This window comes from Falco naumanni, chromosome 10, assembly GCF_017639655.2.
Source record: "Falco naumanni isolate bFalNau1 chromosome 10, bFalNau1.pat, whole genome shotgun sequence".
Lineage (NCBI taxonomy): Eukaryota > Metazoa > Chordata > Aves > Falconiformes > Falconidae > Falco > Falco naumanni.
In genome coordinates this window covers 21,289,061-21,310,462 of record NC_054063.1, presented here as the reverse complement: position 1 = coordinate 21,310,462, position 21,402 = coordinate 21,289,061, and the positions used below count along the sequence as shown (strand labels likewise).

General features: G+C 56.1%; 2 protein-coding genes across 4 annotated transcripts; one reads left to right on the top strand and one right to left on the bottom strand.

The window, feature by feature from the left end:
• Nucleotides 1–131: 131 nt before the first annotated feature.
• LOC121095080 (phospholipid transfer protein) lies at nt 132–7,487 on the bottom strand. Of its 2 annotated transcripts, none has more exons than XM_040609448.1 (16): nt 7,385–7,487; nt 3,637–3,755; nt 3,329–3,428; nt 3,120–3,248; nt 2,813–2,968; nt 2,556–2,619; nt 2,358–2,421; nt 2,156–2,247; nt 1,844–2,020; nt 1,624–1,683; nt 1,356–1,517; nt 1,068–1,135; nt 943–985; nt 723–786; nt 566–642; nt 132–477 (listed from the first exon to the last, which is right to left on the bottom strand). In XM_040609448.1, the coding sequence occupies exons 2-16, from the start codon at nt 3,746–3,748 to the stop codon at nt 337–339; spliced, it is 1,509 nt and encodes a 502-aa protein (XP_040465382.1). In that variant the 5' UTR covers nt 3,749–3,755; nt 7,385–7,487; the 3' UTR covers nt 132–336. The 2 variants fall into 2 exon arrangements, with proteins under 2 accessions (XP_040465382.1, XP_040465384.1); XM_040609450.1 differs by lacking the exon at nt 7,385–7,487 and adding an exon at nt 4,509–4,879.
• Nucleotides 7,264–19,772, top strand: PCIF1 (phosphorylated CTD interacting factor 1). Of its 2 annotated transcripts, none has more exons than XM_040609434.1 (16): nt 7,264–7,372; nt 10,217–10,355; nt 10,553–10,677; nt 11,118–11,255; nt 11,676–11,806; nt 12,041–12,195; nt 12,428–12,575; nt 12,788–12,871; nt 13,652–13,751; nt 13,952–14,114; nt 15,347–15,519; nt 16,015–16,101; nt 16,613–16,797; nt 17,313–17,406; nt 17,637–17,812; nt 18,643–19,772. In XM_040609434.1, exons 2-16 carry the CDS (start codon nt 10,232–10,234, stop codon nt 18,917–18,919), a joined length of 2,160 nt encoding a protein of 719 aa, XP_040465368.1. In that variant the 5' UTR covers nt 7,264–7,372; nt 10,217–10,231; the 3' UTR covers nt 18,920–19,772. The 2 variants fall into 2 exon arrangements, with proteins under 2 accessions (XP_040465368.1, XP_040465367.1); XM_040609433.1 differs by lacking the exon at nt 7,264–7,372 and adding an exon at nt 8,018–8,458.
• The last annotated feature ends 1,630 nt before the right edge of the window (nt 19,773–21,402 follow it).

The window sequence follows — 21,402 nt, the reverse complement described above, 5'->3', positions numbered from 1 at the left end:
CCTGCAGAAGTAGGGCAAGTGCAGCTGCTCTTGAGTTCCCTCTGCCACTGTTCTAAGCTGTGTCTGCCCCTCCCCCTGTCTCTCTCCACGTGCTGGTAGCTGTGTGGTCTAAGCAATGAGGCTGCACAGGCTGGAGTTGAGTGGTTTATTAGTGTAAAGAGAAGGGGTGCAGCAGGGGTTCCCAGAGCAGCTGTCTCCACCCTGCTGCTGCCCACAGGGGCACGGGCACCCTGCAGGATGTGCCAGTGGTACCAGGGAAGCTGCTTCCTACCTACAGTCTACGGGTCCAGCCCGGGATCTGCCCTTGGTCCAGGGTGAAGGAGCAAGTGGGAAGAGCTAGAGCTGGTGGGGGTCCCTGCTGGGCTCTGCGGGCCATGAGCTTGGGTAGGCAGGGGTGGTAGGCGCTGGGTGGTATTTCTCAATCACCTCCCGCAGCCCCTTGGAGAAGTGGAGATCAGCTCCCACTGTGAGGAATCCCTGCGAAGGGGAAGAGCATTAGCATGAGGCTGCGTGTGACTGCACCCTGCCCCAGCAGGGCCCAGGCTGTCCCCATCCCACCACATACCGCGTGGTTGGTGACCACCTCTTTGGTGAAGTCCATGCCTTCCGGCAGTGGGATCTGCACTCCCTTTTTAGTTCTCTCTACAGGGAGGGAGAGATGCAGTGAAGTCAAGTACCACTGTGCCTCCAGCCCAGCTGTGCGTGGCAGCTGTGGTGCCTACCATTAATGATGGGCATGATCGTCAGCTGCAGCAGGGTCTTCAGTGGTGCCTGCAGTGAGAACAGCTAGGGAGAGAGGAGCATGGGTGAGTGCAGCAGCAGCAGACCTGCCTGATGGGCCATAAGAGGTGCCCTCTGACGTGCAGCCCCAGCCCTTCCCCAGGCTGTGACTGGGGGCTAGCAAGGGAGGCCAGACCCCTGGGCTGGCACAGGTCTGCTCACCGCTAGCGACTCCAGCGCAGACTGCTTGGAGTAGATGCGAAACCTGCACGGGAGAAAGCAGCCATGAGCGGGGCATGAAGGGAACCCTTCCCGCAACCTCCACGGGACCCCAGCACGGGCCATACCGTCGCAGGTCCAGCTGCACGCGCAGCGCCTTCCCTTGCAGAAACACCTTGGCGCTCAGCTTTGTTTCCTAGGGAGAGAGAAGGCTGAGTCGCAGCCCTGCTGTGCCCCGTGCAGGCAGGCAGCTGGTCAGGCTGGCTCCTCTTCCTCCTCCGTGAGCCCAGTTGTCCTGCTTTGGGACACCAGAGCTTTCCTATGTGGGCTGGGAAACGTTCTTCCTGTGTTGCGCTGGTGTGGGGGCACAGGGACCCCCAGCCACGCACACTGCTCCCAGCCAGCCCCCTGCTCACCATGGCCATGCTGGAGAGTTGGACAGCAGGGCGGCCCTGGGGCACCAGCGAGATGTTGAGGAAGGCAGAGACTGAGACCCAGGTTCCGGAGGGTTTGATGACACAGCGGGGGGGAGCTGACACCTGCAGCACCAGCCGCAGGGGAGCATCCACAGCGGGGCTCTGAGGAGAGCAGGTGAGCTGGAGGCACAGAGCTGGGCAGGGCTGTGCTCTGCCCTGCCCCAGGGGCTCCCCTGTGCCTCCCACCCCAGCTGGGTGCTCCTCTCACCAGCATGAAGATGGTCCCAAAGAAGGTGGCTCTCAGCAAAACCTCCAGGTCCTTGGGCACCTGCAGGGAGGATAAACCACTGGCAGGTAAGCAAGCAGTTGCTGTTGATCCCAGCAGAGCTGCTCCCTGGATAGCACCCTGCGGGCCGAGCCCAGCCCCCCCCTCCCGCCTGGCAGCAGGCCCCTGCCTGCATGGAGCTGGGTGTCCCAGCACTGCTTACCTTCTCCCCCTGGAGCTCTATGGCCAGGACACCCGCCTGGAAGTATGCGTGCATGGCTGAGTCAAAAAAGTACTCGGAGAAGGCAACGTAGACCATGCGCTCAGTCTCCTTGATCACTGGCTCCACTGCGTGGTTCTCCAGCTCCTGATTCTCCCTTGCACGGGGGAAGAACATGCCCTGGGCCGAGAACAGGAGACATTTCTGCAGTCATAGCACAGCCCACCATGCTCACTCAGTGATTCCCGGTGTGCATGCTGGCACAGCCACTCCCAGGGGGACTGAGAGGGACAGCAGGGCATGGTCAGCATTCACCTTGAAGTCTAGGTCCAGGCTGTCTGTGGAGACAACCGGATCCCGCAGGAGGGAGTAGTCAATCCCAATGTGCTCGTCCACGTAGTTCCTCACTGCCAGGGAAGATGTGCTGTTGTGACCAAGCCCACGGGCAGCCCCATGGCCTGCTTTGTCCTCCCCACAGTGAGCAGGGTCTGGTCCCTTACCACAGGGCAGCACTCACCTGGCACTGTGTCCAGCACGGAGTTCAGCAGCACCAGGCTGGCATGCTCCAGGGATGGGCAGATCTGAAAGGCAAGGGGCTGAGCTAAGAGGGGAATCACTCCCAGGTCCAGATGAGGACCTGGACCCTCCTCCTGCTGCGGGGCCTGGAAAGACCAGGCTCCCCCAGGCTCCGCTGCCTGCCTGCGCTCAGCCGTACCTGCTGGCTGAGGAGGAAGCGCATCCCTGTCACAATGAAAGTGCTCAGGAACTCGTAGACCTTCCTGCAGGACACAAGAGCAGCTCTGCAGCTGCTTGCCTTCCCCTGTGGCTCCAGCCCTGTCCCTTCGTCCCCACGCGGGCACACAGATAGGGGTGGGGAAGTCCCAAGGGTGCAGAAAGCGGGGTCGGGGAGCTGGGCACAGGCAGAGCTGGTCTGGCCAAGGGACAGGCCCACCGCAGGGGGGTCAGGCATACCTGAGTGTGCCGGAGAAGCCTGCGTGCATTCTGGCAATGGAGGCGTTGCAGGTGATGTTAGAGATCTTCAGGCGCCCAGCCTTGTCCTTGGCCAGCTGCAGCACTGTGTGGATGTTGACGCCATCCGCAGAGGCATTGATGGACCCAATATCATAGCTAGAAATCAGGAAAGCAGATGAGAGGAGCACATGGCTCCTACCAGCTGCAGGGCAGGGATGCAAGGCAGCCACAGCATCCAGCAGGCATGGCCGAGCAGTAGCCAAGCAGTTCCCTGTAGGGTAGGCTGTAGGGTGGGGAGGGAGCTCACAAGAACCAGTAGAGCAGCTGTCTCCGGAAGCGTAGGCTGATGGAGGCATTGTTGATGCTGAAGACAAGGTACTGCTGAGGCTGGAAGTGCAGGTCAGAAAGTGCCAGCTGCAGGTCCATCACCTTGACCCTGCAAGGGAGGGGACAAAGACGGTCGGATGGACAGATAGGTGCGGGGAGCCACATGCATGGGAAGCGGGTGGCACTCACTGGCTGATGTTGTAATGGAACTGCCCCTCCTTCCCATGCAGGTCTGACATTGTGATGTTCTGCAGCTCCTGCTCCACGAAACGCAGCCCTTCCTCCTTCACTACAAAGCAAAGCAAGCCTGAGCTGGCCATAGCCAGGCTGTGCTGCCCTCCCAGCAGCATCACCCCCCCAGCCCATCCCCCTGCTCCTCTTCACCCGCATGTGTGGGCACCGTGGGCAGAGCCTTACCCAGGTGCAGACCCCAGGAGCAGCATCCCAACCTCCCTCCTACCCGGGCCCTGGGATCAGGATCCTGGCTGGCCCCTTACCCAGGTCCAGCCCCTTGGAGGTAATCCGGATCTTGCAGCCAGGTGGGCTGTGTGAGGCTGTGACCAGCCAGGGCAGGAGGAGGAGGAGGAGGAGGCAGCTGCCGGCAGCCATCTCGCACCTGGAGGCAGAGAGCAGGGTCAGCATGGGCTGGTCTGGAGCAGCACATGGGGGACACTTGGCCACCCTGGGAGAAAGGCGGCTGCTGCCTGACCTGCGCACAGCCCTGGGGCAGGGGGCGGCCCCAAGGAATACCCCACAGCTCCACTGCCCCCCCCCCAAACTCCTCAGTGCTGCCGAGATCCCCATCACCTGAACTCCCATGGACCAGCAGCCCATGAGTGGCACAGCTCCCACCCCAGGGTGCTGCGCTGAAGCCCCCAGCACAGACCCTGGGGGGCCTGCAGGGTCTCAGGTCCCCTGGGAACACTCGCTGCCCTCAGCTCCTGCCAACAACGGCAGCGTCCCCCCCCCCGCCCTGAACACACCCAGCTCCCAAAACTGCATAGTGAGGCATGAGTCCAGCACGTGCTGCTGTGGTGGAGAACCCCAGCACCCCACAGAGCAGGGAACCCTCTCCTGTGGGGCTACTCACAGCTGCACAGCCCCCCCCCGCCCCGGAGATGTGCTGCCTGCCCGCATGCTGGGCTGAGATGGGTGCTGGAGCCTGTCCATCCAGCAGCAACAGGCAGAGCTCCCTGCAAGACTGTGGGGATGGTCCAGAGCTTCTCCCCACCAGCATTTTCCCCCAGTTCTCTGCAAGGGAGAGGACAGGGACCCTCCTGCCCAGGGCCCAGAGCCGCCATCCTTCCCCAGGGCCGTGCATGGACCCAGGGGTTTGCCTACACAATGCTGGCTGGGTTCGGGTACTTACAGTAAGGCTTGTCCTCGGCTCCCCCGGTGTGGGGAAGCTGAATCACGCGAAGGGAGGGAGGGAAGGAGAACACCAGTAGCTCCAGGAGTTTCTTTTGAGCTGGCTGAGGTTCCCTTGCCTTTATATATCCCACCAGCTGCCACTCCTTGCGAGCCCACAGCTGGGAGGAGACAGCGGGACTGGGAGGATGCAGGTCTCTAGCACGCTGAGCCCCGGCCGCCTGCCAGCACAGGCAGAAAGACAGCGGGTTGCTCAGACACCCAGGCTCCAGGCTGAGCACACAGCCTTCCTCCCCTGCTGCTCCCCACATGTCCCACACGCACAGCCACACACCACGTCCCTGGGCCTCCCCGGCACCCAGGCAGTGCTCAGCCTGCGAGGGACACATGTACAAATGAGGTCCAAGGGGTCCATCATGTCATGTCAGCCCCCACTAGTCTGCCTTACAAAGCCTCTGCTGGTGCCAAGACCCCAGCTGCCCTCTGCCAGCTCCAGCCCTGCCCGGCAGGGTCTGCACCAGGGCTGGAGCCCAATGTAGAACCTGTGGCACCAGGCCAGGGGTGCTGATGGGGGCTGGTTCATGCCCACCTGTGATGTGAGCCCCAGGCAGAGAAGCTGCTGAGGCTGCTAGATCCTCAGCACTGCTCCCGCTGCGCTGCCCAGGCCCCTGCCACGGGCAGCCGGGCAGCTCAGGGCCTGCGGGACATGCCCCTCTGACCGCAGTTGCCCAGCTTGCTGCCAGCAGCCTGGCAGACACTGGGGTACGTAGCACCATGACGGGTGTTGCCAAAACAGTCCAGCACCGTAAGGGGTGCTGCTAAAGCGGCCCCAGCAATGCCTGCACTGCCACGCTGCTCATCCCGCCCCTGTAAGCGCCTGTCATGAGGGGATGAGCAGCTCCCCAGGCTACAGCTTCCCTCCAAGGCCCCTGCCTGAGCGGACTGCAGGGGTGCAGCCAATGGGCTGCCCCTGCCCTCACCCCCATTTGAGGCTGCTTGACCCTCCTCACTCCAAGGATCGCGGTTTCATGCTGTCCCTTCATAGTCTTCTACCCCCCCAGGCCGTGCAACTGCAACAAGGGCTTGGTCTGAGCCAGCACTTTGCGCTCTGGGCAATTATCTGTGCTGTAGGGCAACAGAGCCAGGCTGCAGGGGCTCACGCCTCCAGTGCAGGGAGACTTGGTGCTTACACAGCACTTATCCCTCCAGAGCTGCTTTGCCAGCATTAACTCATTAAACTGACCCCGGTGCTCTCGGAGCAGAGGGCAGGACTTCTGGAAGAGCGAGCAGGTCAGACCACTTCCCAGCAAGACAGAAAGCCACTTGGAAAGCTGGGTAGGGGGACACACTCCAGAGGCAAAGGGCAGGAAAGGGCCCCACAGCTGGGGGTGATGGCCCCATGGCCAGTGCCCATGGCGGCGATGGGACTCAGTAAGGGCCGTGCCCCCCTTCCCCATCCTGTGTTGTCCTCCAGCACGTCGCACTGGATGCGGGCTGCTGCCGTCACGCTGCGAGTGCCGCACTCCGGCAGGGGCCGGGCTCCTGCGCTGTGGGCAGCGGTGACACACGTGCCCCAGCGAGCGCACGGCCTGGGCTCCAGGCTGCAACCGCTGGGCACAAAGGGCCCCGCCGCTCACCTGCCGGAGCCCCAGCCACGCTGGGCAGCGCAGCTGGGCACGCGGGCCATGGAGGAAGGCGGCCGCACCGCAGCTCCTGCCGGTCTCAGAGCCGGGGAGCGATCCCCAGGAGCAGCGCGGCCGCCTGGCTGCATGCCCCGGCTCCACCGGGCAGGGTGCGTGCAGGGTCACCCGCCACACACTGCCACCGCCGGCCTCTGCCACCGTTTGAGAACCGAACCTCGCAGACCAAGTTAACGTTAGCGAGCGGGGGGCGGCGGGGCGCCCCCGGGGCATTCCCGTCAGCAAGCACCGGCTGCCAGGGCCGCCCCGACTCGAGGCCCCACTGCGGGTGCCCGCCGCGGCCGCACATCGGGGCCCAGCTGCCTGCCCCACCCCGGCGCCGCCGCGCTTCAAAGGCCCTTCAGTGGCGACCGCGTCGCGGCCGCGCCCAGCCTCTGGCAGGAACCGCCCGCGGCGGGGGGCAGGGCCGCGCCGCAGCGGCCGCCGCGGGCCGCAATAACAGGCTGCGCGGCCCGAAATAGCGCAGGCGGCCGGGCAGCCCGTGCCCACAGCTGGGCGGGCCGCGCCTCGACAAAGATGGCGGGGGGGGCCGCGGCCCGCCCTCCGCGCATGCGCCCGCCCGAGCGCGGGCCGAGCGCCGCGCGGGCGCCCTGTCGGCGGGCCGGGGTGCGGGCACGACGCGCATGCGCGGTCCCGGGGCCGGGCGGCGGCGCCTGCGCAGTGCCGAGGGCGGGGCGGCCCCGCGCCTGCGCACCGGCGGCCCGCGGTCCCGGCGCAAGATGGCGGCGGTGGGGCGGGCGAGGCGGAGGTGGGGCGGCGGCGGGAGACTCAGCGGTGCCCGGTGCCTACAGCCCCCGACCTCACGCCCAGGTAAGCGGCGCACCCGCGCGGCCGGGACCTCCCCTGGCGTGGGAAGGGGTGCGGCGGCGGCGGGCGGGCGGCCGGCGGAGGGGAGGCGGCGCAGGCTCGCGGCCGCCATCTTAGAGCGCGGCCGCCGCCGCCGCTGCGCCTGCCCCGGCTGGGCTGCGCTGGGCGCCGCGCTCCCGGCGCCGCGCCTGCGCGCGTCCCGGCGGCTCCTCCCCCGCGGCGCGCCGTAACGGCCTCCTGTCTCCGCAGCGGCCCCCGCGGGCCAGGCGCGGGACGTCCCGCTATGAGGATGCGGCCCCTGCGCGCCAGCGGCGAGCACGGAGCGACGGCCACGCGTCCCGCCAGGCAGCCCGCCACCGTAAGTACTCGCCTGCCCGGGCGCGGGGCCGCCCGGCCTCCGCCCCGCTTAGACCGCGGCCCCGGACTCCTCCCGTCCAGCCTGCAGAGTTGCCGCCGCCGCCGCCTCCGCTCCGCACTCGCTGGGCCCGTGGCTGCCCGCCGGTCCCGGCCCGCCGCGCCGAGGAGCTCCGTCCCGTCAGCGCCTCCGGGAGGGCAGCCCCGGGAGTTGTCGCCCCGCTGCCCGGCAGCACGCGTCCCCTCGGCAGACACGGCCCCTCGGTCCCCAGCGTGCTGGCCGCCTGTGCGTGCCGCCTCGGGAGCTCTGTGCTCTCCTCGGCCCCGTCCCACCGGGCCAGGCGCAGGGGCTGGCTCTGGGGACAGGCAGAAGTACCGCTGGAGGGAGGCGGTGGCCTGGTTCCCAGCCTCCTGAAGCAGCCGTGGCTCTGGGATGAGGGAGAACCTTGCTGTGTCCCAGGGGTCTGTCGCTGCTCTCCTTTGTTCGCATTTGCTGTTGTCTTGTATAAAATCGTTGCCTTGCTGAAATGGAAACGAATAATGATCCTGTTTGCTGTACCTCTTTACTTTGTGTCTTCTTCCACCTTGCTGTGGACTCTCTGGTTGTGCTGCTGCTCCTAGGTTGTAAGCTCTCTGGGCAGGGACAGCGTTCTACTATGTCTGTGAAGTACTGTATGCATTGCCACGGTGTATAAAAACAATACCGTAATCACCATAAAATGCTTACTCTGGATCCCTTTCACTGTCATAAGTCCCAATACTAGTTACATACAAGTAGAGTTGCTTCTGTCAGGATTCCTTTTAGTTTGCTTTTTTCCTTTTCCCAGACTTTCAGGGTACTTGGATTTAATGCTTGTCAAGACTGATCAAGTGATAAAGCTTCTTGTCTACTTCCACCGTTCTAGTTTATCTGTAAATGAGAGAAGGCAAAAACAGTGAACTGTATTTGACGGCTGTTTTTGAGCGGTCGGTGGTGAAAAACACTGGCAAGTCGCTGCAGCCGGTGTGTGCTATCCAGTCTAGGAAGATCGCAGTACCCAGTGCTGCTCTCCCTAACTTCTTGAAATACATCCTTGGCTCACTTCGAGAGGTCTGGTCCTGTCAGTACATATCCGTTCATTACCGGTGTGTTGTCTGTGTAAATGTGCAGGACACATCAGCAACTGCATGTGCAAATATGTTGTTAGTCTGAAAAAGCTGCTGCACCCGCAGTGCTGCCCGGTGGGGCTCCTGCCCCGCAGCCCTAGGGCCCCTGGGCTCCGCCGTGCTTCCCCGCACTGTGAAACCCCAACACGAGGCTGAGCTGCTGCCGCGGGCTGGGCTAACCTCACTGCCTTTCTGGCAGCTAGCTGAAGTGAAGTGATTGTAGAGGGCACGGCGGCGGGGTTGGAGTTCAGGAGGAAGCGCGTGAATAAACAAATATTGCACAATGCTGACCTGCTGAGGCAATTAAATATTCATGGTTGCGTTGGTACACTCTGTAGCAGACACTTTTGCCTGTGGGCTTGGTTATTGCCTGCCTAGTTCTGAGCCGAGATTGAAACTCCAGGCTTTTGCAGTGTCCCATACTTTTCCTTGCTTGCCCCGACTGGAAGGATGGAAGCATCTTCCAAGGTGCTGAAACGGTCGAGTTCCTCAATGCATCACACTGATTCCACAACCCATAATATAGACAACTGAGCTAGTGCCTGCTAATTCTTTGTCGTTGTCTCCTGCTGTTCTGCTCTTCTGAAATAGTCAGCAAGACTTTTAATGGACGGGAAAGGGAACAAAGGTGAATAAATCCAAATTACTTAGCCTGCAAACCAAGCCAGAGTTTTTTATTTAAGAGATGATGGTAGACAAGGGAGCCTACTGCTGAGGCTGCCATAGCGTTCAGTTAAAAAACACACTTTGGTATACAAGATTGTGCTACTGCAGCCCTAATTTTGGTGGTGTGTAAGGCGTCTCTGAAGGCCTGATTAGAGTTAAATAACTGAGGTAGATGGTAGTTATTTAAAATGCCTTGTTTCCCTGCCAGTTCATGGCCCTTGTATTTAAGGCTGCCAGAGAGGAGCAATCTGCAGTGCTGTTTCAGAAACTTCCCCAGGGGGAAAGAATGGTGACTAAGAGAGGAAAAGCCTGGCTGTTTCTGTCCAGCTGGCCACATTAAATTATGATTAAGAGTAGCGTTATTGTTTCAACAGACCTTCTTTTGCATAACTGTTATTATGCAAATGAAAAAGTACCAAAGGCTAAAACAGCCTGGCTGAGGCCTTACGGCTAGTCTGGGCCTGGGATGTACTGAGGAAGGTAGTTCAGGAGTTCCTAACTCCTAGCCTGTGGTCCTCCGAACCACTGAATTTGTTACTAGTGAAGCAGTAGGGCTGTTTTACGTAGAAGTCTTTAAATAAAGGTCTTTTTGTTTAAATTGTGTGTAGTTATGTGTGTGTAAATGTTGATTTAAACTGTGTCAGAGGACAGCAGATCAGATACGACTAGTATTAGTGTGGCAGAAGGTGGTACGTGTTCACAGAAGAGTGTTATTTTATTTTTTTATGTTCTCAGTCCTGATGTATGGGACCAGATGCTGTACTTTTAGGAGAGATCTAGCTGAGAAGTGATTATTTTGAATGCTGGCCTTAAGAACTCTTTGGCGACACCATTTAAAGCTCAGCATTCCTCACAGCTAGTTGTATCTGGGATAACAGGTATTTTTCAGGGTTTAGGAGCTGTTTTGTGTGTTTTGTGCTGGTTCAAACCCTGTTCTATTGTCAGAATGAACTTGTAGTGCTACAGCTGAGTGGGCCAAGTGGATCTGGGATCTTTCCTGCCTTAACACGGATTTTATGGCTCTCTTGTTTTCTAGTGCGGTTGCTGAGAAATGGCCAATGAGAATCACAGAAGCCCTGCAGAGGAAGCCTCTCTCATGAGTCACTCACCTGGCACCTCCAACCAGAACCAGCCCAGCTCCCCCAAACCTATGCGACTGGTACAGGACCTGCCAGGTACCGACTCTGCTTTTGGGAAGGCCCAGCACAGGGTTCCGCAGGGCCCTGGTAGCAGGGGAGAGAAGGTGAAGCGAGGCCACTAAGGAAGGCTAGGAACAATGCAGATTTCAGAATGTGCCGTGACAGTAACGGGGACCTGAAGGGCCAGGGCTGTTGTTCAGGACTGCTCTTTGACTCTCTCACTGTCTTCTCAGATGAGCTGGTGCAGGCTGGCTGGGAGAAGTGCTGGAGCAAGCGGGAGAATCGCCCCTACTACTTCAATCGCTTCACTAACCAGTCTTTGTGGGAAATGCCTGTTCTGGGACAGCATGATGTCATTGTAAGTAAGCACTCTTCTCAAGGGGCTGTGCCAATATGCAGGGGCGGATGCTGTGGTCTTGTGGACTTCAGATTGCACATGTGGGAGGGTCTTTCTACCTTCACAACTCCTTGCTAAGTCTATCATCTGGCTTGGTTCCGATGAAATGTTCCTCCTTCAGGTGCACACTCAGGTAGTGCTGTTTCAGGTGTAGCACACTGCTCAAAGAACGCTCAGCCTGGGGGAGTTGTGCTGCATTTTTCTCATCTAAGTCTTAAAAAAAAAAAAAAAAAAAGCATACAGACACAGGTCTAGAAGAGAATTTTTTAGCTTTCTGCAGGTGTGAGTATTGGTGTCCTTATTTCCATCTGTTTGGGAGCTAAGAGGGCTTATTGCCTTTGTTTGGGCCTCTGCGGTAGCAGCTGATGAATTAACATGTGCTGTTGTTTGGACACTCATAGTCAGACCCTCTGGGATTGAATGCAGCTCCGATGCCACTGGAAGGTGGGATTATAGATACCTCTGTGGAGAGCAAGCAAAGGAAGAGGAGATTCTCTGAAGAGGTTCCACTGAGCGGCAACAGTGTGAAAAAGCCCAAGGTAGGTCTGGTGCTGTGAAACAAAAGGGCTTAAGGATGTTCACACTGAAACCTAGGGGGGCTTGGGAGCTTGGACCTATTTTTTTTAACTGTGCAAGGTCAAGTCACCCTAGTATAACTCAAGCTGTGACAGCTGACACTCTGAAAGTACAAAAGTGGAAGCAGACTCAGGTCCTGCGAAGTTGCCATTTCTCTCTTACAGCCTGAGGTGGAGTTTGGGAGTTGGGAGATAACAGTTGATGACTCAGAAATGTGGTAGCTTGCATGTCTGTGTTAACTTATGCCAACAGCAGGCCAGATACCCCCAGCAATTGCTCGAGCATATCTTGAGTAGTGTGCAGGTGCAGGATTGTTAGATATATGGGACTGCTTCCCCTTTACCTGTCTCTGTGGAGCAGTAATTAATCTTTTACACACCTAGGCGGATGTCCCAGGGAACCCAGCTGCTCAGCCAGTCCCCAGCTCTCCCAGTATTCCAGGAACCTCTGTTTTGAAGGCATGGTGTGTTTCACCTGAAGATAAACAGCAGGCAGCTCTTCTACGACCAACTGAGTGAGTTGCCTCCAGTTGTCTTCAGTTCTTTTCTCGGTGGTATATTAGAGACACCTGGTTTTCCAGGTGTCTTTGAAGAATCCGAGGGACGTAACACTCCCCTATATCTTTGCAAGGAGTCTAGATAGTTCCATTTCCTGGCTGGTGAAAGAGCCCAAGGAAGCATCTTTAGAAGTAATATTTGATAATTAGCCAATGATCTGGCCATCCTGATGACATTTGTTTCTGCCATAGAGTATATTGGGACCTGGATATTCAGACAAATGCAGTGATTAAGCAGAGAGCACCATCTGAAGTGCTTTCTCCACACCCTGAGGTGGAGCTGCTTCGATCCCAGCTCATTCTCAAGCTGCGGCAACATTATCGAGAGCTCTGCCAGCAGCGAGAAGGTGCGTTTCTATTGCGCTCCCCTTATTCACGTTTTTAATCCCGCAGTACTGTGGTGTTCTTCCTTTTGGTTTATGTCTGCCTTGTTCGTGTGGTCTCTTTTTGTGACAACTGTACTCGGTCACATTGTTGGTTGTGAACTCATTAGGCAGAATTCCCATGTAGTGATCCTTATCAGAGCTTCTGGGCATCTCTTTATGGTATTGATTAGACCCTTCTTCTGTGCTTCTCCAGGGATTGACCCCCCGAGGGAGTCCTTTAATCGCTGGATGTTGGAGAGGAAAGTGGTCGATAAAGGGACAGATCCTCTTTTGCCGAGTGACTGTGAGCCAGTAGTGTCTCCTTCCATGTTCAGAGAGATCATGAATGACATTCCCATCAGGTACTGTTCAAAGACAGGGCACCTTGCTGGGATGTTTTTGTATTGTTCTGGTCCAGTGATTTAGCTGCTGTGGTTCTGTGCTTTTGTGTTATACTTTTACTGATGAAGTGATAGGGTGCTGGTGATCTAAAGCTCAGGAACTGGATCTGGCCTCCGTGCCTGCCTCCGTGGCAGATGTGGAACTGATGCATATGAATTTGAACTTACTTCAGGTTATCCAGAATCAAGTTCCGGGAGGAAGCCAAGAGACTACTCTTCAAGTACGCTGAGGCTGCGAAACGGCTGATAGAATCCAGGTGGGAGTTCCTCTTCCAGTGCTGTCACGTTCAGAAAAGAGGAAAAGGTCATAAGGATTTTCAGAAGGGACTGCTGCATCACACCTTATTCAGCATTGGTCATAATCTTACTGAGAAAAATCAGGGGTAGGAACATACAGAAGAAAAACAATATAGTGCCAGAGACGTCTTTTGATAGTAATGTTACAGGAAAATCTGTTGTTGAGAAGCTGAATGTTTGCAGAGACAAGTGAGAATCTGTGAAATACTGGACATGGAAATGACTTCTGTCATTTATCCCTGAGAAGAGAATGAGTGCTTCGGCACCCACTGCTCTTACAGAGCAACAAGCTTAGAGTGGTGTTTTATTATACCATGTATGATTTTTTCTGACAAGTTCTGCCACAGGACAGAACTGAGGAAGATAGCCTTGTGGGGAAAATAAAAAGCTTGTTAACAGGGTAGTTTTCTCAGAGTCACAAGCTCCTAGCAGTGGCTGTATTTGGAAATGAGAGGCAAGATCAAAACGGACCATTTCCATAGTAGATAAATTCTTTATCTGCCTCTCCTATTGCAGAGCGGACAGCAGACAGCTAGAGTGTGTTTTGGAGCGAGTATGGCAGTCCCTAGTCATAGAAATATTTGGAAGCACCTTCCGGAGAAGGCCAGGAGGGGAGTGACAGGGTAGGGCCTTGAGGAAGTGTCAGCAGCTGTGTTCCCCCTCTGACAAAACCCTTGTGCTGGGATGGAATACGTTGCCGTGCAGCCGTGGCTTAAATTTTGCTTCTCTGTGTTGTGCAGGAGTGCTTCACCAGACAGCAGGAAGGTGGTGAAGTGGAATGTGGAGGACACCTTCAGCTGGCTGCGACGGGACCATTCGGCCTCGAAGGAGGACTACATGGTCAGTATCCCTCTGCTTGTGCAGCTGAGCGCAGGGAGCCTGGGCAAGGATGGAAGGAGTGCTGGGGTCCTTCTGGAGAAGGCTGCGATTGCTTTCCTTTGCTTTGTGAAATGGGAGTGACAGTGGCGTGGAGACTCTGCACACCTCTGGGGAGTCCAGTGGCAGGTTGTGTGAGGAACTCTGGTTCTCTGGTTCTGCAGGACCGCCTGGAGCACTTACGCAAACAGTGTGGGCCCCATGTGTCTGCTGCAGCAAAGGACTCCGTTGAAGGCATCTGCAGTAAGATTTACTACATATCCCTTGAATACGTCAAGCGGATCCGGGAGAAGCATCTTGCCATACTCAAAGAGAACAATATATCTGGTATGCAGTCAGCTCTGAAGAGCTGTAGGGCTACAGCACTGCAGCATAAAAGCAACACACTCTGGCCTGTCCCCATTCCAGTAGCATTGTTTGTTGGGAGGGCTGTTCTGAGTCCGTGGAGTTGAATTTAATAGAGTCAGAAATAGCCAGCCCAGTATACGTTTTAGCTGACAGTCACACAGTGCCTATGCAGTGGGAAGGTATTTTCCAGTACTGTTACTGGGTGTAATATAAAATATCCTAAAAATATGACTTGTCAGGATTAAGTAGCCTGTTAGGAGCTGACCACACTGAACAGGATGTAAGTTCATTTCCCTGGACCATGCTTTTTTGCTCTGCTTCTTCGTGAATTCCTGAGGACAGCTGGCAGTCCCCTTCCTAATGCCTGGCGCCCTCTCCTCCTTCTCCTCTGCCACATTTCTTGGGTTCTGAGCACCTTCTTCACCCCTCTGCCTCCCAGCGCGTTACTATGCACCCTTCTTCCTTTCCTGGCAGAGGGTTCATGTTCATTGATCTTTTCTCTGTTCTTTCTTCCTAGTTTGTATCTGTACTGCCTCCAGTCAAATTTTCCTTCTTCCATGGTCCCCGCTTCCTTCATCACACTGTTTTGTAGTCCTTTTCCTTTTTGGGTCCTAGCTTTCCTCAGACTCCCATCAGGTCCCAGCGCCTGCCTTTTGCTGCTTGTTTTGCTGCTTGTCTTCCCACTGGATTTAATCCGTGATTCCTTCTGACTGATCTTCCCTGTGAGCTCTCTTTTTTCCCACTGAAGCTGAGGCTAAGCTGCTGCCCGCAGTGGGTAACTACAAGGTGGCAGGAAGATTCCTTTGCCTCCTGCAGTTGGCAGCCTGGGAATATTTATTGTGCTTTGGATGAGTTTGGGGCAAACTGAAATAATAACAGTAGCAACAAGGGGAGTGTTCTACTTGCCTGGAATGTGCCTGAAGATGTGGGATGGTTGTGTGCGGTCTCTGAGTCTGCTGTGTTAGAGGTGGGGAAGTACTGTGAAGTGAGCCCTCTCTATGCTTTGGCAGAGGGTGATGGAATTAATTTGGGGAATCAGCTCTGAACCTAGGGAGCTGCCTATGAGATCTGTGAAGGACTATCAGTGTTTCGGGGGGCTTCACTCTGCCCTTTAGCCCTGTTCCTATCGCTGCGTGTTTTGAGGTAGAAGAAAGATCTGTCCCAGGTGTCCTTGGATTCTAATGGGCTGCCTTTCTCTTTATTTTCTGTAGCTGAGATAGAAGCTCCTGAAGTCCAGGACAGGCTCGTATACTGTTACCCAGTGAGACTGGCCATCCCCTCCCCACCACTCCCCAGCGTGGAAATGCACATGGAAAACAATGTGGCATGTGTGCGGTACAAGGGGGAGATGGTGAAAGTGAGCCGCAACTACTTCAGCAAGCTGGTAAGGGCTGACTGCCAGTCCTGTGTGACTGGTCACAGACTGCTCTTTAGTGGGAGGATTCCTTTCTCCTTGCCCTCCAAGAAGAGGGACTGTGCAGAGGCAGGGAGTGCTGACCAGGCAGAGGCTGTCAAACATTGCCCGAGTAGCAGCAGAAGTGAGGACAGCTACTTTCACCTTAGTCAGGGTCAAGCTTCAGCTGAAAATATTTACAAGGTGTTGCACGTGTGCTTTGGATGTGTACTGTGCTGCAAGAACAGTTGTACTCCCAGCAAGGCAGCCCTTGCTGAGAGACACTTGCTGGTGTGGTACGTTCATTCACGCCGGTAAAGAGCTTGCAGTTCACTCGCATGGTAAAAGCAGATGTGCTGACAAGCCTCCATGCAGAGCCCCACCTGCTCCCATTGTTCAGTGTTCCTCTCCACGTCATGGTATGTCTGCGTACTGTCTAACTTTGTTGAATCTGTTTGTGGTTAATGGCTGGGCTTTCTCTTCCAGTGGCTTCTCTATCGGTACAGTTGCATTGATGACTCTGGTTTTGAAAAATTTCTGCCCAGGGTTTGGTGCCTTCTCCGTCGATATCAGGTACTGTCTCATCACAGTTGTTGTACATCAGAAAGCCTTAGTAATAGTGGGGACCTGAAGTACTTGTCTTTGCTCTGGGGGGTGTCCGCAGCTCTGGGAGTCTGATGCAAAATAGGGTTTAAACTGGGTCCGTTGTCTGCTCCCAGTGTTTTGAGATAGGGCTGTGGTCTGGGGAGCAGTTGTGATCTTGACTGGAGACCTCAGTGGGGATAAAGATAAATTTTTATGAAAGAAACCTTCAGTAGTTCTTGACCGTGAGGGCCAGCTGAAGGTTCATGGGGGATATATGTGAAAATTGACAGTTGGTTTGTGGGGCCTGAGTTGGATGAAATATCTAAAGAGCATTCTTGGGTACATGCAGGGGACCTACATGAATTTGAGAAAGGACGAGGGGGCCCTGCATACCTAGAGGAGTAGGTGCATGGACGTGTGGCCCTGGGTCCGTGGTCAGTGGAGGGAGCAGCAGGAACAGCAAGTGCAGGCACGGCTCACCGGGGTTTGCTCTCCTCAGATGATGTTCGGTGTGGGTCTGTACGAAGGAACTGGTCTGCAGGGGGCACTTCCTGTGCACATCTTCGAAGCCCTCCACAAGCTCTTTGGAGTGAGTTTTGAATGCTTTGCCTCGCCCCTGAATTGCTATTTTAAACAGTACTGTTCGGCCTTCTTGGATACAGACGGGTATTTCGGATCCAGGGGGTGAGTCTTACATTCCGGTGCCCTTGCCGTGTATCTGTGTGGGTGCGTGTATGTGCAGTGCCTCAAGACAGGCTGACGTGTCTGTGTCTTCAGGGCAGTGGCCGGTTGGTTGTGTGATGTCTGCTCAGAAGGGTGTGTACTTCAGACCTGCCTAAATGCAATGAGTGGACACAGACTGGCTGTGAAACTGTCAGGGCTGTGCCGTTAGTCTAGTAGTGGGGCTCTGGTCCCTGAAGTAATGCAGTTTGTAGGTCTGCCAGTGCTTCCTCTTGTTCTGGAGAATGGGAGACTTGGGCCCTCAAGCAGCCAGCTTGAATCAGCAGTCACCTTCAGTGGCTACAGGTGGAGCGTGTCCCCAGTGACTGGTCCCACTGTTGGATGCAGCAGGCCCTGCACGCTGGGGATTCAGGCTTTCTGAGAGTATGACTGCTTCTTGTTAGCAAATGGATGCTTTTTAAGGTGTGAGAGTTAGAATGCTAGCCTCTCTGATAGGGATCTTTGCCTTTTTCTTCCAGCCCGTGCCTGGATTTCTTTCCTGTAAGTGGCTCTTTTGAGGCAAATCCTCCATTCTGTGAGGAGCTGATGGATGCCATGGTCTCTCACTTCGAGGTACGTTCGCTCACCAGTGGGGTTCTTCTGAATGGAGCTGTGCAGTCAGTCCTCTCCTCCCCACTGCTCCTGCACCCTCACAGCAGGGCTATAATGCAGAAGGCAGAGGACGGCGACTGCTGCGGCACCACTCTAGAAGCAGAAGTGTTTCCATGGAATATGGAAATGTCCATACTAGGCATGTCATTGCTCAGCCGGCACTGAGATTGTTCATGTTCTTGTTGAACTAGAAACTGCTGGAGAACTCCAGTGAGCCTCTCTCCTTTATTGTCTTCATCCCCGAGTGGCGGGACCCTCCTACACCAGCCCTGACCCGTATGGAGCAGAGCAAGTTCAAGCGGCACCAGCTCATCCTTCCAGCCTTTGATCACGAATACCGCAGCGGGTCTCAGCATGTCTGCAAAAAGTAGGCCTTTTTCTCGGGTCCTTCTGGGAATGCGTTTCTGAAGCTGTGTGACAGAAATATCCTGTCCCAAGCTGAAATCAGTAGGAAGTAGGGAGCAGGCAAGGACAAACGCAGTGCATAATCGCTCTGGGTTTTTAAGATAGTCATACAGAGTGTTGGGAATCTCATGGTCATCCAATGACTGCCGGGTTATTTCACTAACAAAAAGCTTGTGAGGGGCGTATTCCTTGGGTAAAGTCCAGTGTGAACAGGTCATACATGTGGTGCTGTGGTGATCATCTGTGCTCCTCTGCCAGCCCTCTGATCTGGTGATCCAGCTGAGCAGCGCTTCTGGGGCTGCCAAACGCCACGGCAATTCGGTGTCACTTGGGGGGAAGCAGAAACAAGGGTCAGGCAGGATCCTGGTCCTCAGCAGAGCAAGCTGGCCATTGGTTTGCTGTTTAAGCAACAAGTTCAAGCAACAACTTGTTTGAGCAACCAGTGCCTAAACACTTAAGTTCTCTGTACCTGATTAAGACTGATGCCTTGCTGTGATGAGTCTCCTTCTGGGACAGTGGTGACGCGGTGCACATACATGCTTGTAGAGCGCTACGTGGCTGTGCAGCATCAGTGCTTCTCTGAAAGTTCACAAGCCTTTGCCTTTACTCAGAAATGACTGATGCTGCACTCTGCCTGCTTTTTTCCTCAGAATGAGAGAAAAGGACGGAGATGAATGCTTGTCCTAAACATGACACGCAGTTGAGAGGAGGGGTGGGTGCTAGGAATCGGGTCTGGGTGGCAGTTCTGTGACTCCTGGGTGGGTGCTGAGTGCCTGTTCTCTTCCCTTGCAGAGAGGAGATGTACTACAAGGCCGTGCACAACACGGCCGTCCTCTTCCTGCAGAACAGTGCAGGCTTTGCCAAATGGGAGCCCACGCCGGAGCGGCTGCAGGAGCTTGTTGCAGCCTACAAGCATTCAGGCCGGACCCTCAGCTCCTCCTCCTCGTCATCCTCGTCGTCGTCGTCCTCCTCCTCCTCCTCCTCCTCTTCCTCCTCCTCCTCCACAGCAGACAAAGAGCGGGAGCTGGGCCGGGAGCAAAGCAGCAGCCGGGAGACTAATCCCAACTAAGGTGCAGAGGTGCGAGGCAGCAGGGGAGGTGCCAGCGGCCTGAGGAGGCTTGCTGGGGCGGTGGAGAGACTGCTGGCTGTGCAGCACCGGCCCGGGGGACTCTTGCACAGCAGCTCCACGGCACCTGCTTTCCTCTGTGAACTGCACACTGCCCCGGCCCAGGAGTGCCGGGGAGCACCCGGCCGCCGGTGGGGAGAGGAGGCTGAGCTGCGGCCCCCGCCGGAGGGCAAGGGAACCCAGCGTGGTACAGCAGGAGGAGCAGGCAGCCCCTTCGATGCCAGAGCACCAAGGGAAGGGGCAGCCAGAGCTGGGATGCATGCATGGGCGAAAGGACGGCAGGACAGATGGAGGGACGGATGGCAAGTGCAAGTGCTCGGCGCGCAGCGCCGCAGCTGGAGGGGCCCCAGCAGCTGGCCACAGCCTGGCGCCGGCAGGAGAAGGACGGGCAGAGCCCGGGGGCTCCTGCGGCCGGACTGGCACCAGCACAGCTCCGTGTCCATAGTGTAAATAGTTCTGTCCGTGGCGCCCGTGCTCCCCGCAGGGCTGCTCCCATTGCATCCGTGTTCCTTTCCCACATGTGTGAGTCCCGTGTTTGCCGACGCTGTGTACCGTATAGGGGAGGAGCGGAGAAGAGGAGTTTCTTTGGTGTGTAAAGACGTCTTTGCAGCTGTTTTGTAGTCGTTGTGGTTTTTATGCGGAGCCTCTGGGCTTTATTTAACCTCCTTGGGTTTTGTTTTGTAAGGATTAATTTAACACCGCTAACCATTTTATTACTTTTATCAAGAAGAGCAAAGTCTATTTTTGATTTCTGTTTCCTAGTTCTTAGGAACATTAAAAACCAGCATACAGCTCTGCCCCGTGTCTGTGCCTTTCCTTCTCTGTTGGCTAGGGGCCTGTGGTCACAGCCTGCTCTCGCCTCTGGCTGAAAGGTAGAAAAATACTAGTTCTTTCTTTTGCTGGGTTTTTTTTCCCCAGAACCCTCTGGCATCTGACCCTTTCTGTGCTGCAGTGCCCTGCTGGTGAATTTTTTTTCTTAACGACCAGCTTGAACCCCCTAAAGCAACCTGACCACAGTCCTCATGGCTTGTTGACTGCAGCTGCAGTGAAGAGTTTGGCTTTCTCTTCCTTGTACCAGCCTTCCAAGAAGTGCAGGCAGCTGTCCTCGCCCTGAGCCTCTCGAGGGCAGGGCAGGTGAGCTGCTTCTTGCGAGGTCTCTGCTCCAGGGCTCTCAGCATTTCGGTAGCCTTTCAGTAGCCCCTCATCCCTGCATCGGGGAGGCGCAGGCCAAGCTGTGTTACAGGCCCAGCCTCTTCAGTGTCGAGCAGCAACTGCTGCACTGCTGGGAGAGCTTGCTGGGCTTCCCTGCAGTCAGTCCGCAGCGCTGCCCGAGGGGATATCCGTGGTGAGGGGGGCAGATTTCCTGGGGGTTGATGCACCCTGTGCTTGAAGTACAGACCTTCCCCGGCTGGTCTGGTCTTGCTTCCACTTCCCGCTGTTGATCTCACCCTGTCCCTGGCTGCTGGATTGAATCATTCAATACCACCAGTCTCCTCTGGCCTAAATAGGTGAGGATGGCTCTGGGGGTTAAAAGTCGTGGTAGTTCTCTGACCCCGCATTTCTGGAGTTTGGGAATTTCCCAGCTTTACCCCCTCTGCCTCTGGACAGGCTGGCAGACAGCATGGAAGCCAGTGTTCCCAAAGGAAAATGGCTCTGGGGCAGGTTAGCATTGCTTGGAAGCCTTGCAAGACTGCATTTTCTGGCACAGATAAAATGGGCTGTGAGGTTTATTAAAAGCCGGGAGATGAGAAAGTGCTGCGAGCCCTGGGTCCGTGTTGTGCACGTGCTGCTCTGCAGCTGGCAGCATCTGTGCTGCAGCAGTGCCGGTGCTGCTCGGTGCTGGGCAGGATCAGCTCAGCCCCACAGGCTGCCTGCTCCGGGTACCTCCGCAGCTCTCCAGGAATGCTTTCAGCAACAGAGAGGAGATCATTGATGTCCTTTGAATGACACTCGGGACAGCTGGGAACTCTGGCAATGAGCAGCAGTTTTTATAAAGCCTTTTTTGCCTTTTACTTAACGTCTTGAGCCAAGGCAGACACCTCCTGAAGTGCCAGTGACCAAAGACACGCTGATGTTGGGAAGTGTCAACAAGTCTTTGGTCAGTCTGCCCTCACTGAGTCCTTTGCCTTGCTCCCTCAGGTGATGACCAATTACCTTGTGAAGTATTTAATTGCTACAGTGGAGATGCAAATGACCTCAGTGGCCATGAAGCCCCGTGGTGTGGCTTCCTCTCTAGAACATCTCATTTATTCAGACAAAGCAAGAGAGGATAGAAGGGGAGCATCAGGATGGTCACTGCGGCTTTCATGGGTGCCACTGTCTCCAGCACTTCACTTGAACAAGTGAAGGGGACACCAGGACCACAGCCGGGAGCTGAGCCCTGGCGGCAGCAGTTCATGGGCTCAGCTCCAGAAGAGCTCAGGGAC

Coding starts and splice junctions, on each gene's coding strand:
- LOC121095080 (XM_040609448.1), bottom strand. CDS start 3,748: ATGGCTGCCGGCAGCTGCCTCCTCCTCCTCCTCCTCCTGCCCTGGCTG. Junction 3,249..3,328: donor TTCCATTACAACATCAGCCA/GTGAGTGCCACC, acceptor CCTCCCTTGCAG/GGTCAAGGTGATGGACCTGC. Junction 2,969..3,119: donor CAGCTGCTCTACTGGTTCTT/GTGAGCTCCCTC, acceptor CCTGATTTCTAG/CTATGATATTGGGTCCATCA.
- PCIF1 (XM_040609434.1), top strand. CDS start 10,232: ATGGCCAATGAGAATCACAGAAGCCCTGCAGAGGAAGCCTCTCTCATG. Junction 12,576..12,787: donor ATGAATGACATTCCCATCAG/GTACTGTTCAAA, acceptor AACTTACTTCAG/GTTATCCAGAATCAAGTTCC. Junction 17,813..18,642: donor TCTCAGCATGTCTGCAAAAA/GTAGGCCTTTTT, acceptor CTTCCCTTGCAG/AGAGGAGATGTACTACAAGG.